At 46.6% G+C, this 25,057-nt stretch overlaps 1 protein-coding gene across 1 annotated transcript in view; it reads right to left on the reverse strand.

Moving 5' to 3' along the window:
* C8B (complement C8 beta chain) overlaps positions 1–23,428 on the reverse strand; it is a 37,955-nt gene extending 14,527 nt beyond the window's left edge. Inside the window, exons 1-9 of the mRNA XM_021683944.1 lie at positions 23,033–23,428; positions 22,774–22,942; positions 16,739–16,895; positions 13,432–13,573; positions 11,498–11,639; positions 8,754–8,886; positions 7,593–7,790; positions 3,465–3,705; positions 1,460–1,588 (exon numbers count right to left, since the gene is read on the reverse strand). Of these exons, the coding sequence (XP_021539619.1) occupies positions 1,460–1,588; positions 3,465–3,705; positions 7,593–7,790; positions 8,754–8,886; positions 11,498–11,639; positions 13,432–13,573; positions 16,739–16,895; positions 22,774–22,865 (1,234 nt within the window). The 5' untranslated portion in view covers positions 22,866–22,942; positions 23,033–23,428. The remainder of the gene's footprint in view (positions 1–1,459; positions 1,589–3,464; positions 3,706–7,592; positions 7,791–8,753; positions 8,887–11,497; positions 11,640–13,431; positions 13,574–16,738; positions 16,896–22,773; positions 22,943–23,032) is intronic.
* Between the last annotated feature and the right edge of the window lie 1,629 nt (positions 23,429–25,057).

A 25,057-nucleotide genomic window follows, 5' to 3' on the forward strand; every position in this document is an offset into this window, starting at 1 on the left:
CAATGTGGGGCTCGAACTTACAACGCCGAGAATAAGAGTCTCATGCTCCTGGGGCGCCTGGGTGGCTCAGTTGGTTAAGCGACTGCCTTCGGCTCGGGTCACGATCCCGGAGTCCCGGGATCGAGTCCCGCATTGGGCTCCCTGCTCGGCAGGGAGTCTGCTTCTCCCTCTGACCCTCCCCCCTCTCATGCTCTCTGTCTCTCATTCTCTCTCTCTCAAATAAATAAATAAAATCTTTAGGGCGCCTGGGTGGCTCAGCTGGTTAAGCGACTGCCTTCGGCTCGGGTCATGATCCTGGAGTCCCTGGATCGAGTCCCGCATCGGGCTCCCTGCTCGGCAGGGAGCCTGCTTCTCCCTCCGACCCTCCCCCCTCTCATGTGCTCTCTGTCTCTCTCATTCTCTCTGTCTCAAATAAATAAATAAAATCTTTAAAAAAAAAAAAAAAAAAGAGTCTCATGCTCCTCTCACTGACTGAGCCAGCCAGGCGCCCCTACGGGTCTTCTTTCAAGAGCACCTATGTTCTATGCATGCCTCTCTTGTAGGACGTATCTTCTAACCCAGCCCCACCAGAATGAACAAATAAACAATATCAACCACACATCAGTCACAAGGGCAAGAGATTTTTCTAGACCAGCAGTTACATTTTTGTTGTTTTATTTTGTTTTGTTTCAGCTGGGGAACTCTTTCTCCACATACCATCCCAGATGCAAGCTCAGTAAGTGGAGCAGGTAGAGGCTTGCTGTTCGGGCTGCCGCAGAGGTCACGGACTGGGTCCCTGCTGATTGGCCTCTCTTTCCTACTCCACCTGCTGCATTGATTCCAGTTCCCTTGAATGACCTCCAGGTTTCCTGCTCCCAGACACTTGGCGCTACATCCTGGCTTCGATACCCACCTCCGATCTGGTCTCCCCTGCCATGTGGGCTCTGCTGCATGACTTACGGCTTTGACTGCTCTTCTAATATCTGTCCCACCCATTATCTCAGGTAAGGACTAGTCTCCTCACCTGCCTCCCCCACTTCCTCCACCTGTGCCCGACCCCTGCCTCCTACCTCCAGCCAGGCCAACTCTCAGCCCCCAGACTCAATTTCCATTGTCATTTTCCTCCTGCCTTAAAAACAACCTTGCTGCTTTACTCCTCGAGCAGCAATCCCAATGCTCCCTCCCTTAGGAAGCCTGTCCTGATGCTCCAGACCTGGTTTTGTGCTTACTGCCGCCTTGTCATTGCTTCTTTAATTGTTTGCCTGCTTTGTGTGAGCACCACGAGGATAGGAATACAATTTTATTCACTTTCGTATGTCCAGCATATCGTAGGAGCTAAATAAGTGTTTACTGAATGAATTATTATTTTAATTGAAATACCTTAGAATATCCGGTCTTTGGCTTAAAGAGAGACTCAGTTTTGGGGATCCTAGGGCGGGAAAGATGATGAGCACAGAAGTCACATGCTCCCGCCACTCACCTCCTATTTCATTCAGAATACCCCGGCATATGTCCACCGACACACCCAGCTTGACGTAGACCACCTCAATGCCGATGCCGATTCTAAAACCATTCTGGGCACAGGCTCGGACATCCTTAAGAGAGTAACCTGAAGGAAGCAAGAAAGAGGCCCATGACCTAGAGGTAATTCACCCTGTCCCTTTTCTGGTTGTTGATTCCAAAGGCCTTGCCCTTTCTGGATGTCATGGGGGCCCCAGGGACTCAGGATCAGATAAAAGGGTGGCCAGCCTGGTGACCGCAATGTGGGCAGCCGCTGACATCAGTGTGGAGACCTCATGAGAGATTGACAGCAACTTCCCTTCAGGGTCCTCAGAGGCTCTGAGGCTCTTTGCTACCTCCCAAAGAGCAGAAGTGCTCAGGGTCGCTTTTAAAAATGTGGCTCCTTATCAAACATCTAGGGATTGATCCCGTGAGTCAAGGTTGCTGATATGTGTCCCCCTTCCCCTGACCCACTCTTCTTTAATCTTGGCTATAGAAGAGATAGCTTGCTCATTAATTAATTAAGGTGATGCATTTAAAGTGTCAGCCTAGGACCTGGCAAAGAGAAGGGGCCAATTCCTCTTATTTCTTCATTTTTTTTGGACTCATTTCCCACCTGTTCCTCCCTAATTCTCTGCAAGGCACCCTCCCACCCTGGGCTTGCTGAAAACTCGAGTGTGACTTGTCGGCACTTTGAGGCCAGGCAAGGAGAGGAGAGCAATTCTGCCTCCTGGGCTTGAAATACAATGCCTCCTGGGCTTGAAATACAAATCTCATGATAATATCCCTCATAATTTTTGTACTAGTAAGTATTACAAGAGAAAGTGCTTCTGTGGTCAAGTAAGTGTGACCAGTGTTGTATCAGAGGAGGTGGTGAGGTCATTTTATGGCAGCAGGCTCGTGGCTAGGCTAAAAGTGGGATCCGTTAATGTTTCCCCAATTTATTTGATAGTAGAGTCCCTCTGCAGGAAGCAGCTTGAGGAAATACGAAAAGTGCGTTTGAAGCCAGTGGGATGGAGGAAGCTCTCCTCGACCTTCGTGAGACTGAGGCTACGCTGGCTTAAATTTACGTACATCATATACCACGTGTCCTCTTGCAAGTACAACAGACTTATAACGAAACCCTTGTTCTGCCCCTGTGAACTGTGGGACCCAGGGCAGGTCAGCTGGGAGGTGGCATGTTGGAGGAAATAACACAAGATTGGGAAACAGGAGCCGTGCCTTAGGCCTGGCCAAAAGTCCTGTAATTATATGTGTAAGGAGAAGAGACTGTGGAGGGGCAATGGGAGGTGAATGTTAGTTTGGAGGCTAGTGTAATAATCTGTGACCTTGCTACTTAAAATGTGGTTTATGGATCCGCAACACTGACATCATGTCAAAGCTTGCTCAGAAGGCAGAATCCTGGGTTTCACCTCAAACTTACTGATGAGACTTGCTAATCGACTAGAAGGAAAGAAATACAGTCAAGGCTGACTCCTAGGTTTTAGGCTTGAGCCACTGGTTGGAGGGTGAAACCATTCTGAGATGTGGGTGGCTATGGAAGACACATTTGGGAAAGAAAAGCAAAAGTTGACTTTCAGGGCATGCTAAGGTGGGGCTGGATGTTGGACACCCCAGTGATGATGTCAAGGAACCATATGGACATAAGCTCTGGGGTGCAGGGAAGAGAGCCAGGGTGGAAATAGACATGGAGAGTTCTCCACACGTTGGAGGCATTTAAAGCCACGAGCTTGGGGGCTGTTGTCTAGAGATAGTAGTTGTAGAAAAGAGGACCGCCCAGACAGAGGGTTGAGTGGAGGAGGACCCACAGGAACAGGTTATGAAAAAGGAAGATGTGCAAGTAAATCTATAGCCAGGGAAGGTGAAGAGAACTAGGAGCCGAGCTTATAACTCTTCTCCCACCAACTAAGAGAAGCCTCTCCCCACTACCTCACAGAGCTCATGTGGGCCCTGGCAGGAAAGCCACAGTCCCCTGGGCCATGTACCTGCTCTCTCCATGGCCTCTTTGTTCATGATGAGTGTGTATTCGTAAACACCCCCCAGCACAGCCTCTGTGATGTAGTGGGTCCCGAAATCACGGAAGAGATCTCTGTACTCCCCATAACTATACTCCAGGGGCAGCAGCTTGACTCTCTGAAGGAACTCGTAATGGAGCATAAGGCTTCTGGGCTTCAGCTTGTAACGTGCTACTTCAAGGTCAGAGCGCGCGTGCAGAAATGTGCTTTTCTAAATGAAATACCGACATGGGAAAACCAGACCTTTAAAGTTAGGAATCTGGAACGAAAAGATGAACTTTACAAATACCATCCGACGTTCTTGGCCTGGGGTCATCACTCTTATGATTCCTTGAGGATACTGGAGGGAAGACGGGCCTCTCTGACAAGCTTTCATTTCTCATAAATATTCCGGTGTCCTTTCAGCTTGGGAGAGCTTGTTCTTAACTTAGCTCCTCAGGGCGGCAAAGCGGGAGTGAGAAGGGTAGGTGGCCAGAGGCAGAGGCAGACGTGGAGGGGAGCAGCAGGTGCACCCGGGGCCACGCTGGTGGGACACGGGGCCTGCCTGCCTACCTGCCAAGGCAGCCTCTTTGTTTGTGCTTTTCAAATTCTGAAGAAAGGCCACCCAAGAAAGAGTCAAAGTGGTGCTTTAGGAAGGCAAGACACTGTAGTGTATGACAAGTCAACAAACTACAGCCTGCACCCCGGATCAGGTGCCTGGTGTTACAGATGGAGTCCTACTGGCATGCAGCCATGCCCTTCCTCGTTCATGCACTCTCCATAGCTGCCATCACCCTACAGTGGCAGAGCGGAGTCGTGGTGACAGAGACCCTAGGGTCCTACAAAGCCTAAAATATTTACTAGCTGGCCCTTTACAGGAAATGTTGGGTGACCCCTGGTGTGGGGGCCAGACTGCAAGAGGGTGATGTTAGGTGAAGTGCAAGCATCCAGGCGATATTAGTATAATCTGAGGTGAGAGGCTCCTATGCTGGCGTGTAGGTAGAGGAAAAGGTAAGAGGGTGGGTAATGTTCACAAGGCACCCTCTGCCCCAAGCTTAAGACTTACAGCCAGTTTGACCTATCAGTTCTAGAAGACCATGCCAGGCCCATGGTGCCAACCGCTCGGGCCCCTCATTGCTCCCTGACTTATGCTCACCTCACTCTAGTCCTGTCCCAGAGACTCACGACTCTCCCTTCTTCCTTACCCTTCCAAGCGGAGCAGCGCTCTGTTTGTGATTTTTCTAAATACTGTAGGTTTCCTCTCTTGCTTGGATGTTGATAAAAGCCTTCCCACTGATCCCCCTTCTTTCTCTAGCCTGCCTTCACTGCTCCAATCAGAGTTGACCTCTGAAAATGCTGAGAGTACTACACGCATGCCTTGTCTCATTGTGCTTCATAGATACTGGGTTTTTTATAAATTGAAGGTTTGTGACAACCTGCATCAAGCAAGGCTTTGGGCACCATTTCCCAATGGCATTAGCTCACTCCGTGTCTCTGTGTCCCATGTTGGTAATTCTTGCAATACTTCAACATTTTCTTAATTATTATTTTTGTTATGGTCATCAGTGACGATGACTTGCTGAAAGGTCAGATGATGGTTAGCATTTTTAGTATTTTTCATTGAGGTATGTCCATTGTTATTTTAGACATAATGCTATTGCGCATTTAAGAGACTTCAGTGTAGTGTAAACATAACTTGTGTGTGCACTGGGAAACCAAAAAATTCACTTAACTCACTTTATTGTGACATTCACTTCATTGCAGTGGTTTGGAACCAAGCTGGCAATATCTCCGAGGCATACCTGTGTTATAATATGCCCCATCTGGGCTTAAAACAAAACCCTGCACTGACTCTCTGTTGCCTCCAGAATAAAATCCATTCCCTTACTGTGAACGTTAAGAACTCACACTCTGTCCCCTGGTAGTGAAGTGTTCCTCCCCATACCTTCCTATTTCCTACCACCCACACCAGATATCAGCATCAGTCCAACTTCTCACTGTTCCCCAAATTGGCCATTCTCTTCATAACGCAATTTTGCACATGCTGTTCCTTCTGCCTTAAATGCTCTTCCCTCCCTTTTCTGCCAGATGCACATCTACTTATATTTTTAATCACCTGCTTAGCTGCTTCTGCCTATGTGACACCATCCCTGAATTTCCCAGACACACACTCCACTCTCCAGGACGGCTCTGCACTTTGCTTATATTTCCCTTAGAGCACATACCATGCTGTATTACAACTGATATAAAAAATTAAGCATTAGTTACCTGCATACACATTTGCCTCTTCTCCTAGACTGTGAGCTTGAAGGCAAGAATCAGGATGTATTTGTCTCTAGACCCCAAGTCTACTATAGTGCCCAGAACACCATAAGCATGCTATCACTGGCTATTTGGTGGGGGCAGGATGGGGGGTGGGGAGCAGGAGAAAGGGAAGGAGTAAATAGATGGTACCCTTCATTTGCTCCCCAACAAAGTACGTTCCTTCTCATCAGTCCCACCCTTCATCACTATATTTTAGTCTTAAGCACCTACTAAGTGCCATCCTAAGTCTAAAGATGAAAGGAACAGCCTCTGCCCCCAAGTGGCTCAGAGCCTAGAAGATAAGGAAAAACACGCAAAGACCATAACAATCCTGTTAACATTTACTACTCATTTTCTGCCGGTCGGCATTTCAGCAGCAGAGACCCTTCTGAGTCCCCCTCACCACTTTTTCCTCATACGAATCATTATAGGTGACTTGATTTCCTCCATGTTCCACTCAGATCCATTTTCTAACATATCGCACTCCTGTTGAAAACGCTCAGGGACTAGAGAATAAAATGCGCCTTCCTTGCTCAGGAATTCGAGGTTCCTCAAGGCTGCCTGTCACCTGCTTCTCCAACATCATATCCCATTACTTCCCGGTCCAATTACTCCTCTTCCACCAACTCATGGGTTGTGACCTTCATCTTACACGGCAAGGGGGGCAGGTGACGTGACTGGTATCGTAGAAACGTCTTTCTGGCAGCACATAAATCTGAAGGGGCAAGTCGGGAGACAGGAGACCCCTCAGGGGGGCCAAGCAAGAGGTGCAAGGGTCTGGGCTAGTTAAGGTATAATCAGAGTTAGATTAAGAAATACTGGAGAGTGACACTAAAGGATTTGTGGCCAAATAATGTGGAAGAGAAGAGAGAGAGCAAAATAGGCTTCTGAAATGCTTCGCCTGGAAAAGTAGAAGGAAACAAATGCTATTTAACACAGAAAACTGGGGAGGAAGAGCTTGCTTTGGAGTGTCGGCGAGACATTGAGGTAACGATGCCCATAAGACTGTGCGGTGCAGGTCAGAGCGTAACAGGAAGCTCAGGAGCAGTGACGAAGAGGCACGGCTTGCCCCGGTGGTGGGGTGGGGTGGGGGGGGTGAACAGAAGAGGTCACCCTGCGTGGCTGAGGGATAAGAACAGAAGATGGCCACGAATTAAATGAAGAGCAGGTGGGGAGATTAGAACCCAGAAGGGGACATGATGAGGAGCAGTGACGGTGTGGTCGACTCCACCAGAGGCCCCAAGAAGTCGGAGAAGAAGAGGTCTTGGGTGACATTCTGGAGGAGAACTTCAGCTGAATGTTTAGGACAGGAAGTTAAATGGCTGGGGGCTGAAATGCCCCTGGAGTTGATTTGGTCTGGAAAAGCTATTTTTCATTCAAGCTCAATGAAAACCAGGGGAGGCGTGCCTGGGTGGCTCAGTCAATTGGGCTCAGGTCATGATCTCTGGGGTCGTGGGATTGAGCCCCGTGTTGCGCTCCGCGCTCAGTGAGGAGTCTGCTTGTCCCTCTCCCTCTGCCCCTCTGTGTGCTCTCTCTCTCTTTTAAATAAATAAATCTTTAAAAAAAATCCTTAAAAAAAGAAAACCATGGGATAAAGCTCATTAGAAAGTGAGAGAACATAAATATAGAAGAAAATAATTATATACCACTGCCTGGCCTTTCTAAAAAGTAAGTTCACCTAAGACCATGCTGCTTTTTTGTAAGAAGATTTTCAAGACAACAGAAATATAACTGGTTGCTAGGCCTGGTAGTAATGGGGAATATAAACACATCTGGACATGAAAATTCAAATGGATACACAGAAATTGTACTTACAGTGTGAGAGAATCGTTTGGTTCTGCTAACAAAATGTTTGCTATTACCACTTGCCGTATTGAAACCAAGTTCAACAATTCCAGGTATTTTAAAACCAAAGCCGAAACTAGACAGGCTTGTCCTTGTCTCTGTGATGTTATGTTCGAAATCTGAGTACGATTCGTATTCTGTCAGCGCAAATTCGTATTTGCCTTGGGTCTAAAGGAGGAAAAAAAAAATGTTTCTTACTCTATTTGAGTCACATCAGTTCTATACAAGTCAACAGATAGCCATTGTATTCTTATGGTGTGTGAGGCTCCCGACTAGAGGCTCTGGATGCAGAAACCAGAGGGCCGACTGTGTTCCCCAGCCCCACAGCTCCCAATCCAAGAGGACAGACAGACATGGGTGAAACTCAGTGGTGGGGGCTTGACTTGGGTTCACCTGGGGACTCGGGGACTTGGCTTAGGCAAAGGCACATAGGTGGAAAAGAACAGGAATTATTCTACAAAGTGCGGGGATTCTAGTGTGGTTGACCCAGAAGATGTCACAGCGAGGGGAAGGGACAGGCGTTGTGAGGGAGTGTGCGGGCCTCAAAATGTTGAGGTGTCTGCATTACTTGCCCTGAAGTTTGGACTTAATCCAAAGATGAGCCTCTAGAAGATCACTTTGGGCATAGCACAGGGGTTGGCCTGGAAGGGATGAATCTGGGGTCAGAGAGACAGGCCAGTGAGGAGGCTGTAAGGGGAGAGCAGCTGACAGCTGACGAGGTCTGGTCAAAGGTGGTGCAGTGGGGATGAAGTGATGTGGAGGGCAAGTGCCTTCCAGAGAAATTAGAAGAGCCGTTTGCTCAAAACTCAGTGCTCATTGTTCTGTGCATAGGGGGGCTGCCAAAGATACGGCCCTGATGGCCTTGGAGGGACCCATCCCCCAGGGTCCCCACCCCCACATTTTGGCTTCTGGTCGCCTATAGGTCCCATAACGCTCAACTGCTGAGGAAGGGAGCAGAGTCACTCTGGACGCCAAATCCACAGCCCTATTTCGGTCTTCCATGCCAGCTTTGATGCTGTTGCTCGCCTAATTCTGCTCCTACGACTCTTGCTGTGATTGCACGGGGCACACCAGCCTTGCTGCTCTGTCCTGAGGAAGGGACAGTCCAGGGGCTTCCTGGCTCTCACATACCTGTGGGGTGTAGCTGTCCACATTGTAGGGCTTCCTAAATCTCGTGTTCAGTATGTAATGGGGGGAGCATCCCCCGGCGTAATACCTGTGATCGAGCACCGGGCCCTCAAAACTGTTGGTGAACAGATTTATCCTGCACAGAAGGCATGGAAAGGGGGGAGAGGTTAGGGTCATCAGTCTATGTCATCTTCCCTGGCAGACCCTAATGAAGGAAACCCAAACTCCCGGGTACAGCATTCAAGGTCCTCGGTATGTGGTCCAAACCAGCTTTCCGGCTCCATCTGTGGCCCTTCCAGACCCTAGTCCCAGCCATTGGGAGACGCTTTACTTCCTCCAACCTGCTCTGCTCCTTCTCTGTTGCTGAGGTGCTGTTCCCTGTGCCCAGAATGCCCTTCCAGCTGCGCACTGTTTAATCTCTTACTTGTCTTTTAAGATTGAGCTCTGTTGTTGCCTCAAGGGAAGCCTCGACCAACACTTGCTGTGCTAAGCTAGAGACCTTCCTAGGACCCCATGCTTGCCCCCCAAGCAGTTACCACTCTGTACTTGTAGTTACCTTATGAGAATAGTTTAGCAAAATAGGTAGGAACAGGGACTCTGGGGCCAGATGCCTGGTTCAAATCCCTGTTCTGTCATTTCCTAGTAATGTGACCTCAGGCAAAGCAGCTACCCTCTCTGTGCCTTGGTCTCCTCCTCTGTAAAATGAGCACAAGGTGTTGTGAGGATTACATATGCCCATGTTTATTAAGTGTTCAAACACGGCTCGGTCTGTGACAAATGTTTGATATTATTAGTGTGTCTGTTGTCGCACTAGACTGAGTGCCCTTGAGGCTGGTGGTTTCCTTCTTAAATTCTGTAGGATCTCCATCACAAGATACTGAACAGTTATCATTTATTGAGGGGCTAACTAGAAACAGACACAGCAGTGGGTGATGCTACGTATGGATCACCTTATAAAGTGTCCTGCCAAACCTGGGGCAGCAGATGTCATTGTGTTTAGTTAGAAGGGATGAAAATCCAGTCTGTAGCCTTATTTCTCACTGCCTCCTAAGGCAGGCCTCCATTCCTGACCAGCTCTGTCTTCTCTCAGCCTCTGTGCACGGGCCTCGGTTCTGGTCCTAACAGAATTATCTTAGGCTCTCTTTCCTGTGACAGAGTTTCATGTATCGTAATAATGTCTATACATTTATTTCATTTAACCAGCACAATGTGGTGCTTACTTCGTGGAGGCAGCAGTTGTAATCAACTTACACATCTTGGCTCCTTATAAGGATTAATCCTTAAGAGATAGGGATGATGATGATGATGCCCATTTTACAGAGGAGGAAAGTAAGGCACAGAGGGTAAGTGACCTGCCCAAGGTCTCACTGCCAGCCCGCAGCCTTCCCCTCACACAAGCGGCCTCGCATTTCTCTGCTACAATCACATTAGCTTATTTGATCCTCATAGAACTTGAGAGAAGGGTATCATTGATTTCCATCTACAGATGACAAAACCGAAGCCCCACATAGATGTATGTGCCTCACCCGAGGTCCCAGGGCCAGTGAGCTGTCACTCCGTCCCCTCCTGCATGGCCCAGTCTGGCTCTACTGCTGGCTTGGAATGTCCACTCCGTCACCGTCTCAGGCATGTGACCCCTAGGAACTCTCTTAACTTTTCCAGGCCTCAGTTTCCTTATTGAAGAGGTGGGGATTCTAATAACTAGGTTATAAGGTGGTCCTGAGAGCAGGTCTTCCCCGTATGAGGAGTCTCTCTCTCTCTCTCTCTCTCTCTCCAGTGACAACCTTTAAGCAGTGAGATTTGATTTTTGTTTAGGAAGAAAGTGAATTCCACTCAGGGTTACTGTTCTCCCCACACTGCATCATATACAATGATTTCTAGTGCATGTGAGGGAAGGTTCTCACCCTTCCTCCTAGAGGCTAAGAAGCTACACAATGTGGCAGGAAGGCAGGGCAAACACCAGGCTAGTTTGGTCCCTTCTGACCTTGCTCCTCTGATCTCTCCAGAACACTGATCAACTCAGAGGTCCCCAGAAGCTTGAAATGCAAACTGACTGCAGACCCATCTCGGAAATCCATTTCTAACTACGTAGGAGCCTAAGCTCTGGACCAGACCCTATGCTGGGCCTAGAGATATAGAAAGAGATAAAACCTCCCCTGCAAGTTGTCAGGGCCCCTGGGTGGCGCAGTCAGTTGACTGTCTGACTCTTAGTTTTGGCTCAGGTCATGATCTCAGGGTCGTGAGATCGAGCCCTACATCGGGCTCCAAGTGGTGTCTGCTTAAGATTCTCTCTCTCCCTCTCTCTCTCCCCCTCTTCCCCACATGTACTCTCTCTCTTTAAAATAAATAATTCTTAGGGAAAAAACCACACAAAACACCTCCCCTGCAAGTTGTCAGGAGGATTCAGAGGTAATGCTTAGAAAGCAGCTAACAGTCACATAGCAGGTGTTAAACGTTCACCCCCAGCCCTGGCGTGAAGCCAGTATGGTCTCCATGCACAGCTCTGTCCCTAGTGTTCCTAACCCGGCCCTCTGTGTGGCCTCTATCTGTCCCCAGGACGTGCTCCTGGAGCTCCCTGGAGCCTTCTTCAGAGAGCAGCTACAAGCATCCACTTCCACTACAATCTCTGTTCAGAAAGGAAGAAAGGAGCAGCAACTCTGTTAATATCCTCCGCCCCCTTCCTCTCCTCCAGACTTACATTCAATTCTGTGCCTTCTCACCTACACAACGGGAGGATGGTAACTTACCCACTGGCCAGACGGCCAATTGCCCAGTATTGGTCCATTTCATGCTGACATTTTTTATAAATCCTCCTACAGTTTGCTTCGTCGGACTGGTCTCCACAGTCATTGTCCCCGTTGCAGAGAAGTCTGCGGTTTACACACCTCCCTGGAAGGAGAAAGGGGGTTACCCATAGTCACGTGGCTGCCAAGAGGGGAATGAACATGGTGTGAGCGCATCGCAGGTGCTCACAGGAGGGAAGTTTAGACTTCTTTCCCTGAGGCTGCAAGGGGAGGTGGGTTTGGTGGGTCCTGCTAGCTGTGTGACCTTCCACAGGTTACCTGACCTCCTTGCCTCAATTTGCTCATCTGTAAAATGGGGAGGTCATCATACCTACCCTCCGGGGATCGTTGGGGGTTTAAATGAATAAATGGAACAGCAGTGGCTCATGGTCAGTGCTAGATACATGTTATTACTCTTATAAGTGTTTCAGTGGGCCAGATGCACATGGCTGGTAAATATTTGCAGCAGGACTGGAAACTGTAACTTTCTAATCACAAATTCTTCCCACTAAACAGCACTGCCTTCAACACCATAGCCATTTAGATAATTTTTAAACTCTAAAAATATTTGAGCTCTATGTTCAAGATTTGCAGCACTTTTGCTTCCTTTAAATGCTTCCCACCCCCCACCCCCCCAACTTGACTCCCTCTCCTATTTGTATATTTTTGGGAGATAAAGCCTGTAAGACAGGTGACCCTTTTTCCTTAGATGTGTCTGATCATTTTTAACCAATATTAAAAGCAGAAGAATATCAATCTGGTCTTCAAATGTTTCTTACAAGGCACTTAAACTAAAGCCTGCCTGAATAACCATTATGGCTTTGGTCAGAATCATGGAACACCGGCCATAATGAGTCCATGGACACACTGTAAAAGTCTTTCAGATTTATTACATAGAATTCTGCATTTGCAATAAGCGCTGGAAATGTCTCTAAAAATCTCTCCTTCTTGAAAAATCCCGAAGCACGGTCCACATGGGTACAGTGAATGTAGAGAGCTGCAACTCCTGTCTAGATAATTTGGGTCAAAATACTCATATTTTTGCTGGAGACTTGGAGAGATAGAGAGGCATAGGTTTGCCTGAATTCATGAGATGAATGAGTTGGAAAGACAAGTGTTTACTTTGTTCTGCAGCAGATGATTACTTATTTGTATGCTCCTTCCTACCCTCTGTCCAGCGACCCGTCCTTTTGCTTCTTTCCCTTAATCAAAAATTTTTACTGACTATATCACACCTGAGGGGCTATGCTGTACTTGGTTATGCAGAAATGCAAAAGTTAAGAACTACCTCTGCAAAAATTGTTCAGAGATAAATGATCTAACCATCCTATGTAACCGTTGTAGGTTCTCTGTGTTGTACTGAGTCCCAAGCCTCTGAGAGAGCCAGCAGGGCTCACAGTCTATAAAGAGCATTCATATCCATTGTGTCACTTGATGCTTAGTGCACGCTTATAAGGTATTCACGTCACTTCCAATTTTCTGTTGAGAGGACCAACATGCAGAAAGGTTAAGTGACTTCTCCTAGGTCACAAAGTCAAAAGAAGCCTTGACTCAGGATTACTGATTCTAGCATGCGTACTTTTGGTGTCCTTCATGTCAGTGAATGCAATTTGCATTCCCCAATTTCTAATCACAGCTCCTGTACTTACCTGCTGTCTGATCTTGAGCAAGAACTTCCCCAAGTCTCAAGTTCCTAATTCATTAAATGGAAATAATATTAACACCTACTTTATAGGGCTGTTCTTGTGAAATAATACATGTAGAGAGAGATCAAGGAGGCCTCCCGGTCTGACACATGACTCTGACCTTGAGCACTAGATAATGGCCAGTCTGCCCACCATCAGGCGTCATCACCCCATTTGCTAGATTTCCCCTCCCACTCCTGCATCCCTTTATACCTGTCTGTGCACACACAAAGCCTTCACATCGCACTTGACTTCTGCATGGTCTGCTGGTAACACAGTCTTCAACTTCCTTGTCAGAGAAGTTACACGGTTCCCCATAGAACTGAGAGGGCCGGAGCAAGTAGGCATGTCTGTACTATGGCAAAGAGGAGCAAGGTGAACCAAGGGCAGAGCCTCAGGGACCTCAGGAACTGAGGATACACTCAAGGGTCCATGTTGCAATTGGCTGTTTGCATGACTGTTTGAACTAGACTGTGAGCTCTCTGAGGGCAGAGAGCTTGCCTTTGATGTCTGCAGCTACAGTGATCAATAAAGATTTGTTGAATGTGAGAAAAGCCTGGGCTTCAGAGTCAAAAGGTAAGTAGACTGATGTAGCCAGTTCAAAAACACAAAACCACAATCGCTCAGCTTGATTACTCCAATGCATTGATTCAAGTATTCTTGTTTATTCTGCATCTCATAAATGAAAAAGCAGGCACACCTGACTCGGATACTTTGTAGTTATGTGATGTTGGCAAGTTACTTTACCTCTGTGATCTCAATTTGTTAATCTACAAAATAAGGGTAATGAATTACCTAAATGTACAGTTATGGAGTTTCAATTACATATACGATTTCTGTATGAAATCTCATTATGTTGTCTGGTACATAGTTGGCACACAATTTCTTGTACTTACTTTTCTTTATTATTATTTATAATTTTTAGCAGTCAATATTCCTCTAACTTCCTGTTTGTTTGTTCCACAAATACTGAATTTCCAGAACATTAATTGAGCCACCCAATGTTGAAAAAGGTAGGTGTTTATGCTTGCCTTTTTTAAAAAATTGTAGTATAGTTGACAATGTTACTCCTTGGTCCATAAGCGTGTAACATAGTGATTCCACAACTCTGTACATTATGTTATGCTCATCACAAGTGTAGCTACCATCAGTCACCATACAATACTATTACAATACCATTGACTATATTCCCTATGCTCTACCTTTCATTCCTGCGACTAATTCATTCCATAACTGCTTCTTTGTTTGTTTTCAATCATAGTCCTGCCGTCTAGCCTGCCCTCAAGGAGGTCATCGCAGATGATAGTGGTAGTGATGGTAAGCACCAGGCAGTGACAACAAGGTGTGATGGCCGCCGTGATTGAGGAAGGACAGAGTCGCTCTGTAAGTTGATAGGGGCATCCCCGATGCAAACTCAGGAGATGGTGAAGTCACAACTAAGCTGAGACCTAAAAGATGAGTAGAGCTGTCAGGCAAACAGGAAGAAGTGGTGTGAGGAGGGTAGAGAAGAGTAATCTGGGTAGAGAAAATTGCTATACCAAACCTGAGAGATTAGAGTGTGCCTCGTTCCAGAAAACAAAAAGAAATTCATCATGGCTGGAGAGAAGAGTATAAGAGGGCAGATGGCCAGAGCTGGAGGGAGATATAGCCCGGGGGCAGGTAATGCAGGGCCTCCCAAGCCTCAGTTAGGTTAGATTTAGTATTCTACTACGAGGCAATGAGAAACAATTATGGGGGTGGGGGTGGGGAGTGATCAGAGTTGGTGGCTTCCAAATCTTAGTTGTAGGTAAGAGTCTGGTGCAACAAAAGGATACAAACCAGGAGAGCAGCCCCTCTGAAGAATGCCATGTTAACCAACCATAGTTATTACTTGTATGGCATCTGGAAATCCACCCTCCACCACCCAGCAAAAATACAGACAATCACTCGCCCATGCTCCTTTGCATTTCCAGAGGGTCTTTCTTCCTGGAAGGCAGAGGCTGACAGGGCAGAGATGAGGTCTGCAAAGAAGACCGCTGGAAGGCCAGCCCCAGGCTCCAAAGACAAAATGGGTTTGAGGAGTGTGGAAATGATGGAAGAGAGATATCTCGCAATTCTGGTGGAAAGGTTTTGATAAAGCCCCAGCCAGTGACCCTGCTGAGAGTGATGACACCCAGTGAGGGCAAGAGCATAGTGAACTCTGAGTGAAGAGGTCCAGCTCTCTGGCTGGCTGGCTGATGCTGAGTCGTCCCACTTTATGGTGCAGATGAAGCAATTCCACAGATAACTGGATCGATGTTGACAACTTCAGCAATAAAGCCCACTTTGGGAACTGAATAATCCCGCATGGCTCTCCACAAAGATCCAGTTACCCGTGTAAATATCCTGGGCCCACTTTTACAGCCTCATTAGGGTCTTAGCCTATGGCTGCTTTGATGTCCCAAGGAGTTGGGGAAATGGCAGCCATTCTCTTTTCTCTGACACGTCTGCTCTGCTCAGAGCTGGGATCCTGGAACAGCCCTCTTAAGACAAGAGAACCTGAAGGACGAATACTGAAGAGACCATGTGTTTTTTTGTGGGAGAACACTAGACAAGAAGCCAGAAGCCTGAGGTCAAGGCCTGTTGTTATTTGCTACCAGGTGAACCTGATAAAGCACCTGCTTTGAGTCTCTGTTTACCCACCTGCCTCATGGAAAGTGTCACAGGGGTCTTCCCTTCCTTACAGAAGGGTCAGAAAATATCACAAGATCAAACAGCACATATTTATGGAACTCCTATTATGTTCTAGAAATTGGACTACACTGAAGATATGGAATTGAATAAACCTTCAACAGCTCGCCATTTCATGGAAAGGTAAATAATTGAGGAAGAGTGACAGCAAGAGCAGGGATCTATTGTGGCTCATGGGAGGTTGCCCATCTAACTGGGCTGAGAAGTCAAGGAAGAGCTCAAAAGAGGTGGCTTATAAGCAGAGTTTCAAATCATGAGTAGGTGTTGGCCAGTGATGGAAGTGGGAAAGGTCACTCCAGCCTGAGAAAACAGCATGAATAAAGGCAGAGAGAGAATGAGAAATGGTCAGAGAGAGACAAGTGTTCTGTGTGCTGGAGTGGGCATGTTTTATGGAGACATCGGCCAGGTCCGTGTCATGGGGGGGCCTTGAATGCCATGAGTCTGGATTTGAGCCTAAGGGCCATGTGTGGACTTCGGATGATTCCAAGCTGGGAAAAGACAAGCCAGACGTGCATTTTTGATAGTTTCCCTGCTTGTACCACAAAGATGGATTGGAAGAGCAACGTTGGAGGCAGGAAGTCTGATCAGGAAGCTGTTAACATGAGCAAGGAGAGATATGCTAGGAGAATAACTGGAAGGCCGAAGAAAGGATCGACTACTTGGCAGCACAGAGAAAAAAGAATTCATTCATTAAATAAGCCAACATTTATCGAGGTCCTACTATGTGCCAGGGACTGTCAGCACTGCCTCAGCCAATCTTGCTGAGAGGGCTTCTGGAAGCTTAGGGCTCACCCAAGGTCCAAGTACTTACCCTTTTCTTCTGACAGGGATCACACGTGGTCCAGGAGGACCAGCTGGACATTTCACAATCAACAGGCATCGGCATGACACCCACACTCCGCGTCTGTCTGCTCTTGGCAAGGCTCACATTGACTGCGTTCGACTCAAGAGAGTGTGGCCTTTCACCTCTAAAGGGTCATCATGAGAGGACAGAGGCAAGTGTCAGAAGAGGATTAAGTATACATACCACCACTTACCCACCATTCAATAAACATATATTTGCTCAATTGTGTGAGGCTATTAGTTTATCATTCAAGTATAGGTTAATGCACCCAGCGAACAGTTACTGACACCCATAAGTGCCTTACAGTTGGGCTAGCTATGGTCCAAAGAGTACTGAACTCAGAGCAGAAGACAGTCTATCAGCAGCTGGGAGATCTTGGTCTGCTTTTTCCACCTGTGTGAGTTTCACTTTTCTATGTAATGGGAGAATCAGACCTACCTCACAAGGTTCTTTCTAGGATTAACTAAGAAAGTACACGTAAACACTTTATAAACTCTAAACTGCTATAGATATGCAGGGAATACAACCACAGCTGGATACAGGACTTTAAACAACCCCCTTCCCGCCGTGGGCCTCTGTGTTATGCCCTGGGAAAGGAGAGTTTGGACTGGATTATTATTATTATTATTATTATTTTTAGGGAGAGAGGAGGGGGAGGGACCGAGGGAGAGAGAGAGAGAATCTTAAGCAGGTCATCCAGCACAGGGCCTGATGCCAGGCTTAATCTCAGGACCCTGAGATCATGACCTGAGCCAAAATCAAGATTCAGATGCTTAACTGACTGAGCCACCCAGTGCCTCTGGACTTGATGGTCTATAAGGCATCCTCTCATATTAAGAGTCCATGAAACATTTGCTGAGAAGCAACAACATTCAGGGTACTGTGCTATAGGGGATATAGGGAAATATAGAACACAGGTTCTGCCTTCTGGAACTCACAGTTTGTCTTAGGATAGGAAAAGAGAAACACATCTCATGTCTTAACTGTTTGGGACTTTATCCAGTAGGCAAGGTTTTTAAGTACACAGGCTCCATGGCCAGAGCTTTGCTTTGGGGGCTATAGTGTGGAGACTGGCAGGGGTAGGGAGAGCCTGGACGTAGGACAAGCAGGTAGGAGGCTCCTGCAGTAGCACCGAGGAGTGATGTGAACTTGAACTCTGGCAGTGTCTAGGGGAGAGCACATGGAGAGGACAGGTATATGAGGCACTGCTCAGGTGGAATGGATAGCTTGTTTCCAGTCTGAGTGTGTGCATGAGGGGGGAACACAGGAGCAAAAGAGCTTGTTGGGGAAGATGCGGTTGGGACATGCTGAGTTCCAGGTGCTCATGGAACACCTATGTAGAATATGCAGCAATTAGTTCCCATGTGGGTTTTGTACTCAGAAGAGAGATTTTTCACCAGATATACAGATCTGATCATGCAAAGCTATGGCAGAGGATAAGACCGTTCTTGAGAGGAGGGGCAGGACAGAGATAAGTCCTCGGGGAACATCAACACCACCAGCAGACCAAGAAAGACTGGTGCCCTGGCAGTCCTGAGCACGGGCAGCACAGAGCAGTGAGTGGGGATGTCAGTGAGGCCGGGGGCGGGGGTGGTGGAGGGAGGGAGGCAGACAGTGTCACATCTGCAAAACAGTCAAGCGACATGAGACCTGAAATATGTCTAGAAAGTAAGGCAGCACTTTTTGTTGAGTTCCTGGCACTCGGTGGGACACTCAGTAGAAGGGTGAATAAATGAACATGTCAGTGAATCTGTCTGGGCCTCCCGTTTCCCCACACGTAACATGATGGGTGTATTATGATTTTACTTTTCTTCCACCGGAAAGAGCATACAACAGTGTAAGATCCCTTGTAATCTGTGTTCCTTTTCAAGGCACAAGAGATGAGAAAGGAAACAGATTTGCTGAGCACCCAGGACATGTCAAGCCCTGGGAGAGGTCATGGGATGGAATCCATTCTAGAGTTCTCACAGCAATGTGAGAAGACATTGCCACTTGGACAGATGAGGGAAATGCCCGAGAGCCACATAGCTGGTATGCGGTGGTCTTGGGGTCTGAGCTGAGGTCTGTTTAACTCTAGAGCCTCTGTAACCATTTCCCCATGCTGCCTGCAGGGGAACCAGGCCAGCCCCTACACCACTGGCGCCCTCCTTCTCTATGCAAAGTTTCTTTCATCCCCGTGTCCGAGATTGAATCACTAGGGAGAGCATCACATAGTTTCCACCGACTCAAATACATAGTACATCACTCCAGACAAGGTCATTAACAATACATTCTCACTTGGCAAAAGTCCCAAAAAGAGGATAATATTAACTACAGTGAAATCCATCTCCACAACTGCCCCAGAGACCAGCAAAAATCAATTGCCTAGTAAAGTTGGATCTTTAACGAAAGGTCAAAGACTCTCCTGGAAACCACAGGTGGATACTTTAAAATGGTTACTTGAGGCAGGATGCTGCACACCAGTGGGGGGGCTCAGAATGTGCTCTTATCTACTAATTTGCCCAGGTTTGACAAAACAATATTGTCTGTGATTCGGCTTCTCCTAAGTATATATTTGACAGCTCAGCAGGGTACCCTCTTCCTGTTGCAACTCAGAAGCAGTTACATTGTGTTTTCAGCAACCATCAACCCAATTCTGGGCCACAGTTGAGACTGAGTGGATAAGTAATGCAAACACACACTTTTAAGAGTCACAATTATTTTCCTCTCTAAGATTTGAAAGCCTGTTAATAGGTAAGATGATCGTTTATAGAAGGAACTTGGTTAAAAAGTGGTGATAGCCACCAGATCTCTCATTTTTGCACCCCATTTGCATTATGGAGGTGGCAATATAATGAAGTAATCAGCTGCATAAATAGTATGTTTGTCAATTACATGGGTTAAGATGCGTGTGGTTTATTAGTACTACAAAATGCAAATCTGAAAGTAAGGCTGGCATTAAGTTTTATCTGTAAATCCTTGCCTCTGTGTAGGGATGCAGCACGTTCCTTTCACACCTAAGGATTTTTTTTTTTTAAAGATTTTATTTATTTATTTGACAGAGAGAGACACAGCGAGAGAGGGAACACAAGCAAGGGGGTGGGAGAGGGAGAAGCAGGCTTCCCGCGGAGCAGGGAGCTGGATGTGGGGCTCTATCCCAGGACCCTGAGATCATGACCTGAGCCCAAGGCAGATGCTTAACGACTGAGCCACCCAGGCGCCCAACACCTAGGGATTTTTATAGAAACAAACCAGATGGACTTTTGGACCAGCTGAATTGACTGTCATTCAAAAGGTATGTTTTTAATGTTGAAAACTTAAACATGCCCAGAGAAGTACAGAAAGTAAAATAATAAACACTCATGTACTCACGACCCAGGATCGCCAATTATTAACATTTTGGTATATTACCTTCAAGTCTTATTTATTTATTTATTTATTTGAGAGAAAGCAAGACCATGAGCAGAGGATGGGCAGAGGGAGAGAGAGGGAGAATCCCAGGCAGACTCCACACTGAGCACGGAGCCTGATGTGGGGCTCCATCCTACGACTCTGAGATCATGACCGACGCTCAACCGACCGCACCACTAGGCGCCCCTAGTCTTTTATTTTTTAAGTAAAAAAATAACCCTATACATTTCATATCTGCATGTGATACCAACCGCAATTCCATTTCCTTCTCCTCCTTTTCAGAAGGAACTATTGTCAGGAATTTAAATGTATCCCTTGAGTCCTTTAAATATTTTTTACATATATATACATATGCACAATAAAAGCACTGCTTTTGTGTGCTTTACTCATACTGTGCATATTATTGTGCAAGCTGTTTCTGTCAGTCAACACTCTATGTCTGAGCCCAATACTTGTTGATTCATAAAGAGATCTAGTTCATTTCTTTTACCTAGATGTTCCATCAAAGGATATAAATTGCATTCGATTTATTCTTTTTTTTTTTTTGAAGGACATTTACATTTGCCCAGTGTTTGGCAATTGCAAATAATGTTACAATAAACACCCTTCTAGAAGCCCTTGGAACATATCCCTCTACAGAAGGAATGGCAGGGATGCACCTTTCCTCAAGGTGTATAGAACGCTGCAGCCAACATCAGGACATATTTCACAGGGTCCCTGTCTCCTCTCTTTCTAACAGGAGTCTCTGATCAAAATAAAGGTGGATCCATCAAGTAAGGCAGGTTTAGGTCAGTAGTAAATTGCAAGCTATCAGCTTATATAGATGGGGTGTGTCAATATATTTTGGCTTTCTGTAGAAATGCCCTGACACAACAACTTTCTTGTCACACACAATTTGTTATGCAGCTACATCCCCTCCGCAACCAGCATCCTTCCTCTTTGCTAGAAGGGGCAGCTTCTGGGTGGCAGATTTTCAATTTCTCCTCTCTCTGGCAGCGGCGGTTGTAGACATGAAATTTAAAGCAACATCTCAAGGTAGCAAATGTGTGGCCCAGAGACAGAAAAACAGCACAGGGGCCCAGCAAGTCAGATACACCATGCAGCCCGAGAGAGGATTAGGCATGTGAGAGGCAGGATGGTGCAGGGATACTCAGGAGCTCTGGAACCAGAGAAAAACTTGGATTTGAATCCATATTCTCTTCCAGATGAAGTGAGTAGCCTTGTGAGTTCCATTATCTCTCAATCTTAGTTTCCCTCTCTGTAAAACTGTAAACAGTAGCACTTACCTCAAATAGCTGTGAGGGATTAGAGCTAATGTATCTAAGTGCCTGGCCCAGAGGGGCAATAAATAACAGTCTTATGACAACAAGTCTTATGAAAATGTGATGATTTCATCTGACTTGATTATAAGAAGAACTAAAGACAAAAACCTTTCTCAGCTAACAGGAGGGAGGTCTCAGCTTCTCCTGTTTCAGAACCGAAGACTGTTCTTCCACTCCAAGCATGGAATTCAAAGCCATGCTGTGTTCAGGACTGGAAATCATGGGGAGAGGCCGGAGCACCAAACCTGGATCCAGGTATGGGTTTTGAGACTGATGAAACATGAGTGAATCTCTTCTGCTCTTTGAGGATCATTTTGCTATTCTACATAGCGTGAGTAAGAGATAGAGAAGGACTTGGCAGCTTGGGGCCAAGTTGAGATTCTTGGTAATCATAATAGCTATTATTTGTTGAGTGCCCAGTGTGTAGTGAATACTCACCCTCCTGGTCTTAGGGGCGGTGCCCAATGGCAGCGGAGTGCTCAGCAGAGCTGAGACCAAGGCGCATGTCCAATGGGTATTAGTGCTCCTCACATTAAGTGGGAGGTTGTGCTCAGACAGCATTTATGGAATGGCACTAACAGTCCTTCTCAGGGGGTTGCTCACAAGGTTGCTTCCCAGAGGGTTGCTGGGATACCTGAGTGTTTCAGCATTTGTGGTTAGTGAGGATCATGTACAGGGAGGATCCCCCCATTGCCAAGTCACTGGCACTTCCTTCACTGGAGCCCAAGTTTGAGCTTCCACTCAGATATTTTCTTTCACCTGTTTTATATCCTGTTAACAATACGAAACATGATGAAATAAATCAGTTAGCATTTATCTGCTGGCAGCACACTGATTGTGTGTGGAAGCGGGGGGAGAGCCAGTGAGCGAGCAAGAGCACCTGAGAACCCAAAGAATTTGGGTTGATGAGCAGGTACAGTGGGTCCCTCTCATAAATTAAAATCATTGACATGAATTGGCTCTTTTTTTCCATACATAACAAACCTTCTTTTGCATAAAGAATCACACCGGGCCTTTGTTCAGAACACAGAACAAGTAGCCTATTCTTCTCAGTGTGACAAAATACATTTAAACATGTCAGTTTCTTCTGGGAACTTTTGTTGAAGTCAGATGCTTGGTTCCACAATAATTTGAAGACAGTTGTTGATATTATTTTATCAAATGCATGCAAATTGCTTCGAGAGATGTTTCTTATTCAATAGGCGCACAACAAAGAGGCGGTCAGCATTATGTGGCTTTATAGTCCCTGTCACATTATTGATTGGGGAATCATTTGCAACCGTCACTTACCTGGAGCCAGGCAAAGCAAGAGAACCCAGAGCAGCACAGAGAAGAACCAGCTCTGCTGAGGCCCTCCAAGCCGGCAGCCCAGATGTCTTCATTTTCAGTCTGTGACGGAGTTTTCTGCTGGGATACTAGGTCCATGAAAGGTCTGCACAAGGAGCACGGCGGGCAGCTTCTGTCCCCATACAGCAAACAGTTCAGCAAAGTCAACAGAAAGCCAGCAGTGACCGGAAACTCCTTAGACTTTGCACGGATGGAAACTTACCCATGACTCTGGACACCAGGGAGAACAATGGAAAACTCTATGGCAGGGGGAGTACCCAAGAGGACAGGCTGTTAGTGGGGGCTATGGGCTTGAGGTCCAGACTGCCTGGGTTCAAATCCTTTCTCTGCCACTCCCTTTGTCACCGCGGGCAAGTCACTTTACCTCTATGCTTCAGTTTTCTCACTTGCAAAGTGGGGAGGCTTAAGTAAAGTAACAGAAGTAAAGTGAGTAGAAGGGGCCCATGTTAAACCCTCAGATATGTGAGCTATTACTACAAAATGGAGGGCAGGGTTGGAAGGGCAGCCAAGCTCTGCAGTTTTGCCTCTTCCCAGCTCTGTGACTTGGCACAAGCCGACAAGAGGCTGTAGAGCTCTAGAACCTGTCTACCTCTGTTCCTATTCTCTCTGTGTGTTTCACTAGCTGGGTGACCCATGCATGGCAAATCATTAACCTCTCTGAGCCTGACTTAACCTCATCTATAAAAAAAGAATAATAATAGTACCCAACTCACAAGGTTGTTGCGAAGACTCAATAAATCTTAGTATTTACACCACTTTGGATAGTGCCTGGCACATTCTCCGTGCCTTCTCTATGAGTGAACTGGCATTTTTATTGACTCTCTCTGATTCTTTTTCCTCACCCGTAAAATTTGGAGGGCCACGCTTACTGGTCAGAGTTGGGGGAGTCAGATGGGATACTAAATGTGAAAATGTTTCACAGTAGGCATTATAAAATGATAACTGGAAGAGGATAATACCAAACACGTGGTATTGTTACTATATAACCCACGTGGAACTTCACTGTAATTAGGGGGAAACAGAGACTTCCCCGAGCTCGCTGTGAAGTGTGGTAGATGACTAGTACCAGTAGACTTCACCCAAGCACAAGCAGTAGCAACCTGAAAAGAGTTCCATAAACACCACCCCTCTTCACCGATCACCTCTCACGCATTACAGGTCAGGGTTGAACACAGCACTGTCTTCCCTCTAGGGCTGAACACAGCAAAGGCAGGTGCCATTCCTGTATGGTGAACCAACCTGCTTGATTTGAGCCTAGATGAGTGTTTCGCCTTCGACTTGTCATTATTCTGAATAGCACACCAATTGCCCTGTCATTTCTATGTGGCCTTCCTTCCCCTTAAATGGGATTAAAGGAAAATGTCACCCAAGCCTCTCTTGCAATGGTCTAACCCAAGCAAAAGTGCATCTCAATACCTCTACAAATGATTCCCAGAGGACCTGTGACCTGATGTTGGATGGATGTCTTCACATTTTCAGTTCCAGTGTGGACACAGTGTCAGCCCCCCCTCTCAGCTGGGCACCTGCCCTGCCGGTGGTGAGGCGCACTGGCGTGGGGGAGCGGGGTTGGGAGCAGCACAGCCCAAACTCGGAGGCAATGTGCAAATGGCCACGCTCTCAAACATAGCTCCCTGATAACCATCACTGACTCCTCAGAATCAACAATTTAAAGTCCAGACTGGACTGACCTGGCATTTATGAAACCAATCTGCAGCCCATAAAGGGCTGGATAAACATGGTGGATGACCCTCCTGTTGCTGTTAATATTTGCAGGTGTACCCGAGGGGACTCAGGGTCTGGGGAGGCAGTGGGCAGCTTGAGGATGGGCTGGGAGAAAGACTGCATTTGATCTCCTTACACAGCTACCCAATTTCTCTAAGACTGTCTTCTTTTTTTTTAAAAAAAGAGAATGTTATTTATTTATTTATTTATTTAATTTTATTATGCTATGTTAGTCACCATACATTACATCATTAGTTTTTGATGTAGTGTTCCATGATTCATTGTTTGCATATAACACCCAGTGCTCCATTCAGTATGTGCCCTCTTTAATACCCATCACCAGTCTGACCCATCACCCCCCCCCCCCCCCCCCCCACCACCCCCTTTCTTTTCCAGAGCCCCTCGGCCCCCCTGGTTCGTCCCCCCCTCCGATTCCCCCCCCCCTTCATTTTTACCTTCCTACTATCTTTTTTTTTTTTTAAACATATAATGTATTATTTGTTTC

This window comes from Neomonachus schauinslandi, chromosome 4, assembly GCF_002201575.2.
Source record: "Neomonachus schauinslandi chromosome 4, ASM220157v2, whole genome shotgun sequence".
In the NCBI taxonomy this organism is placed as follows: domain Eukaryota; kingdom Metazoa; phylum Chordata; class Mammalia; order Carnivora; family Phocidae; genus Neomonachus; species Neomonachus schauinslandi.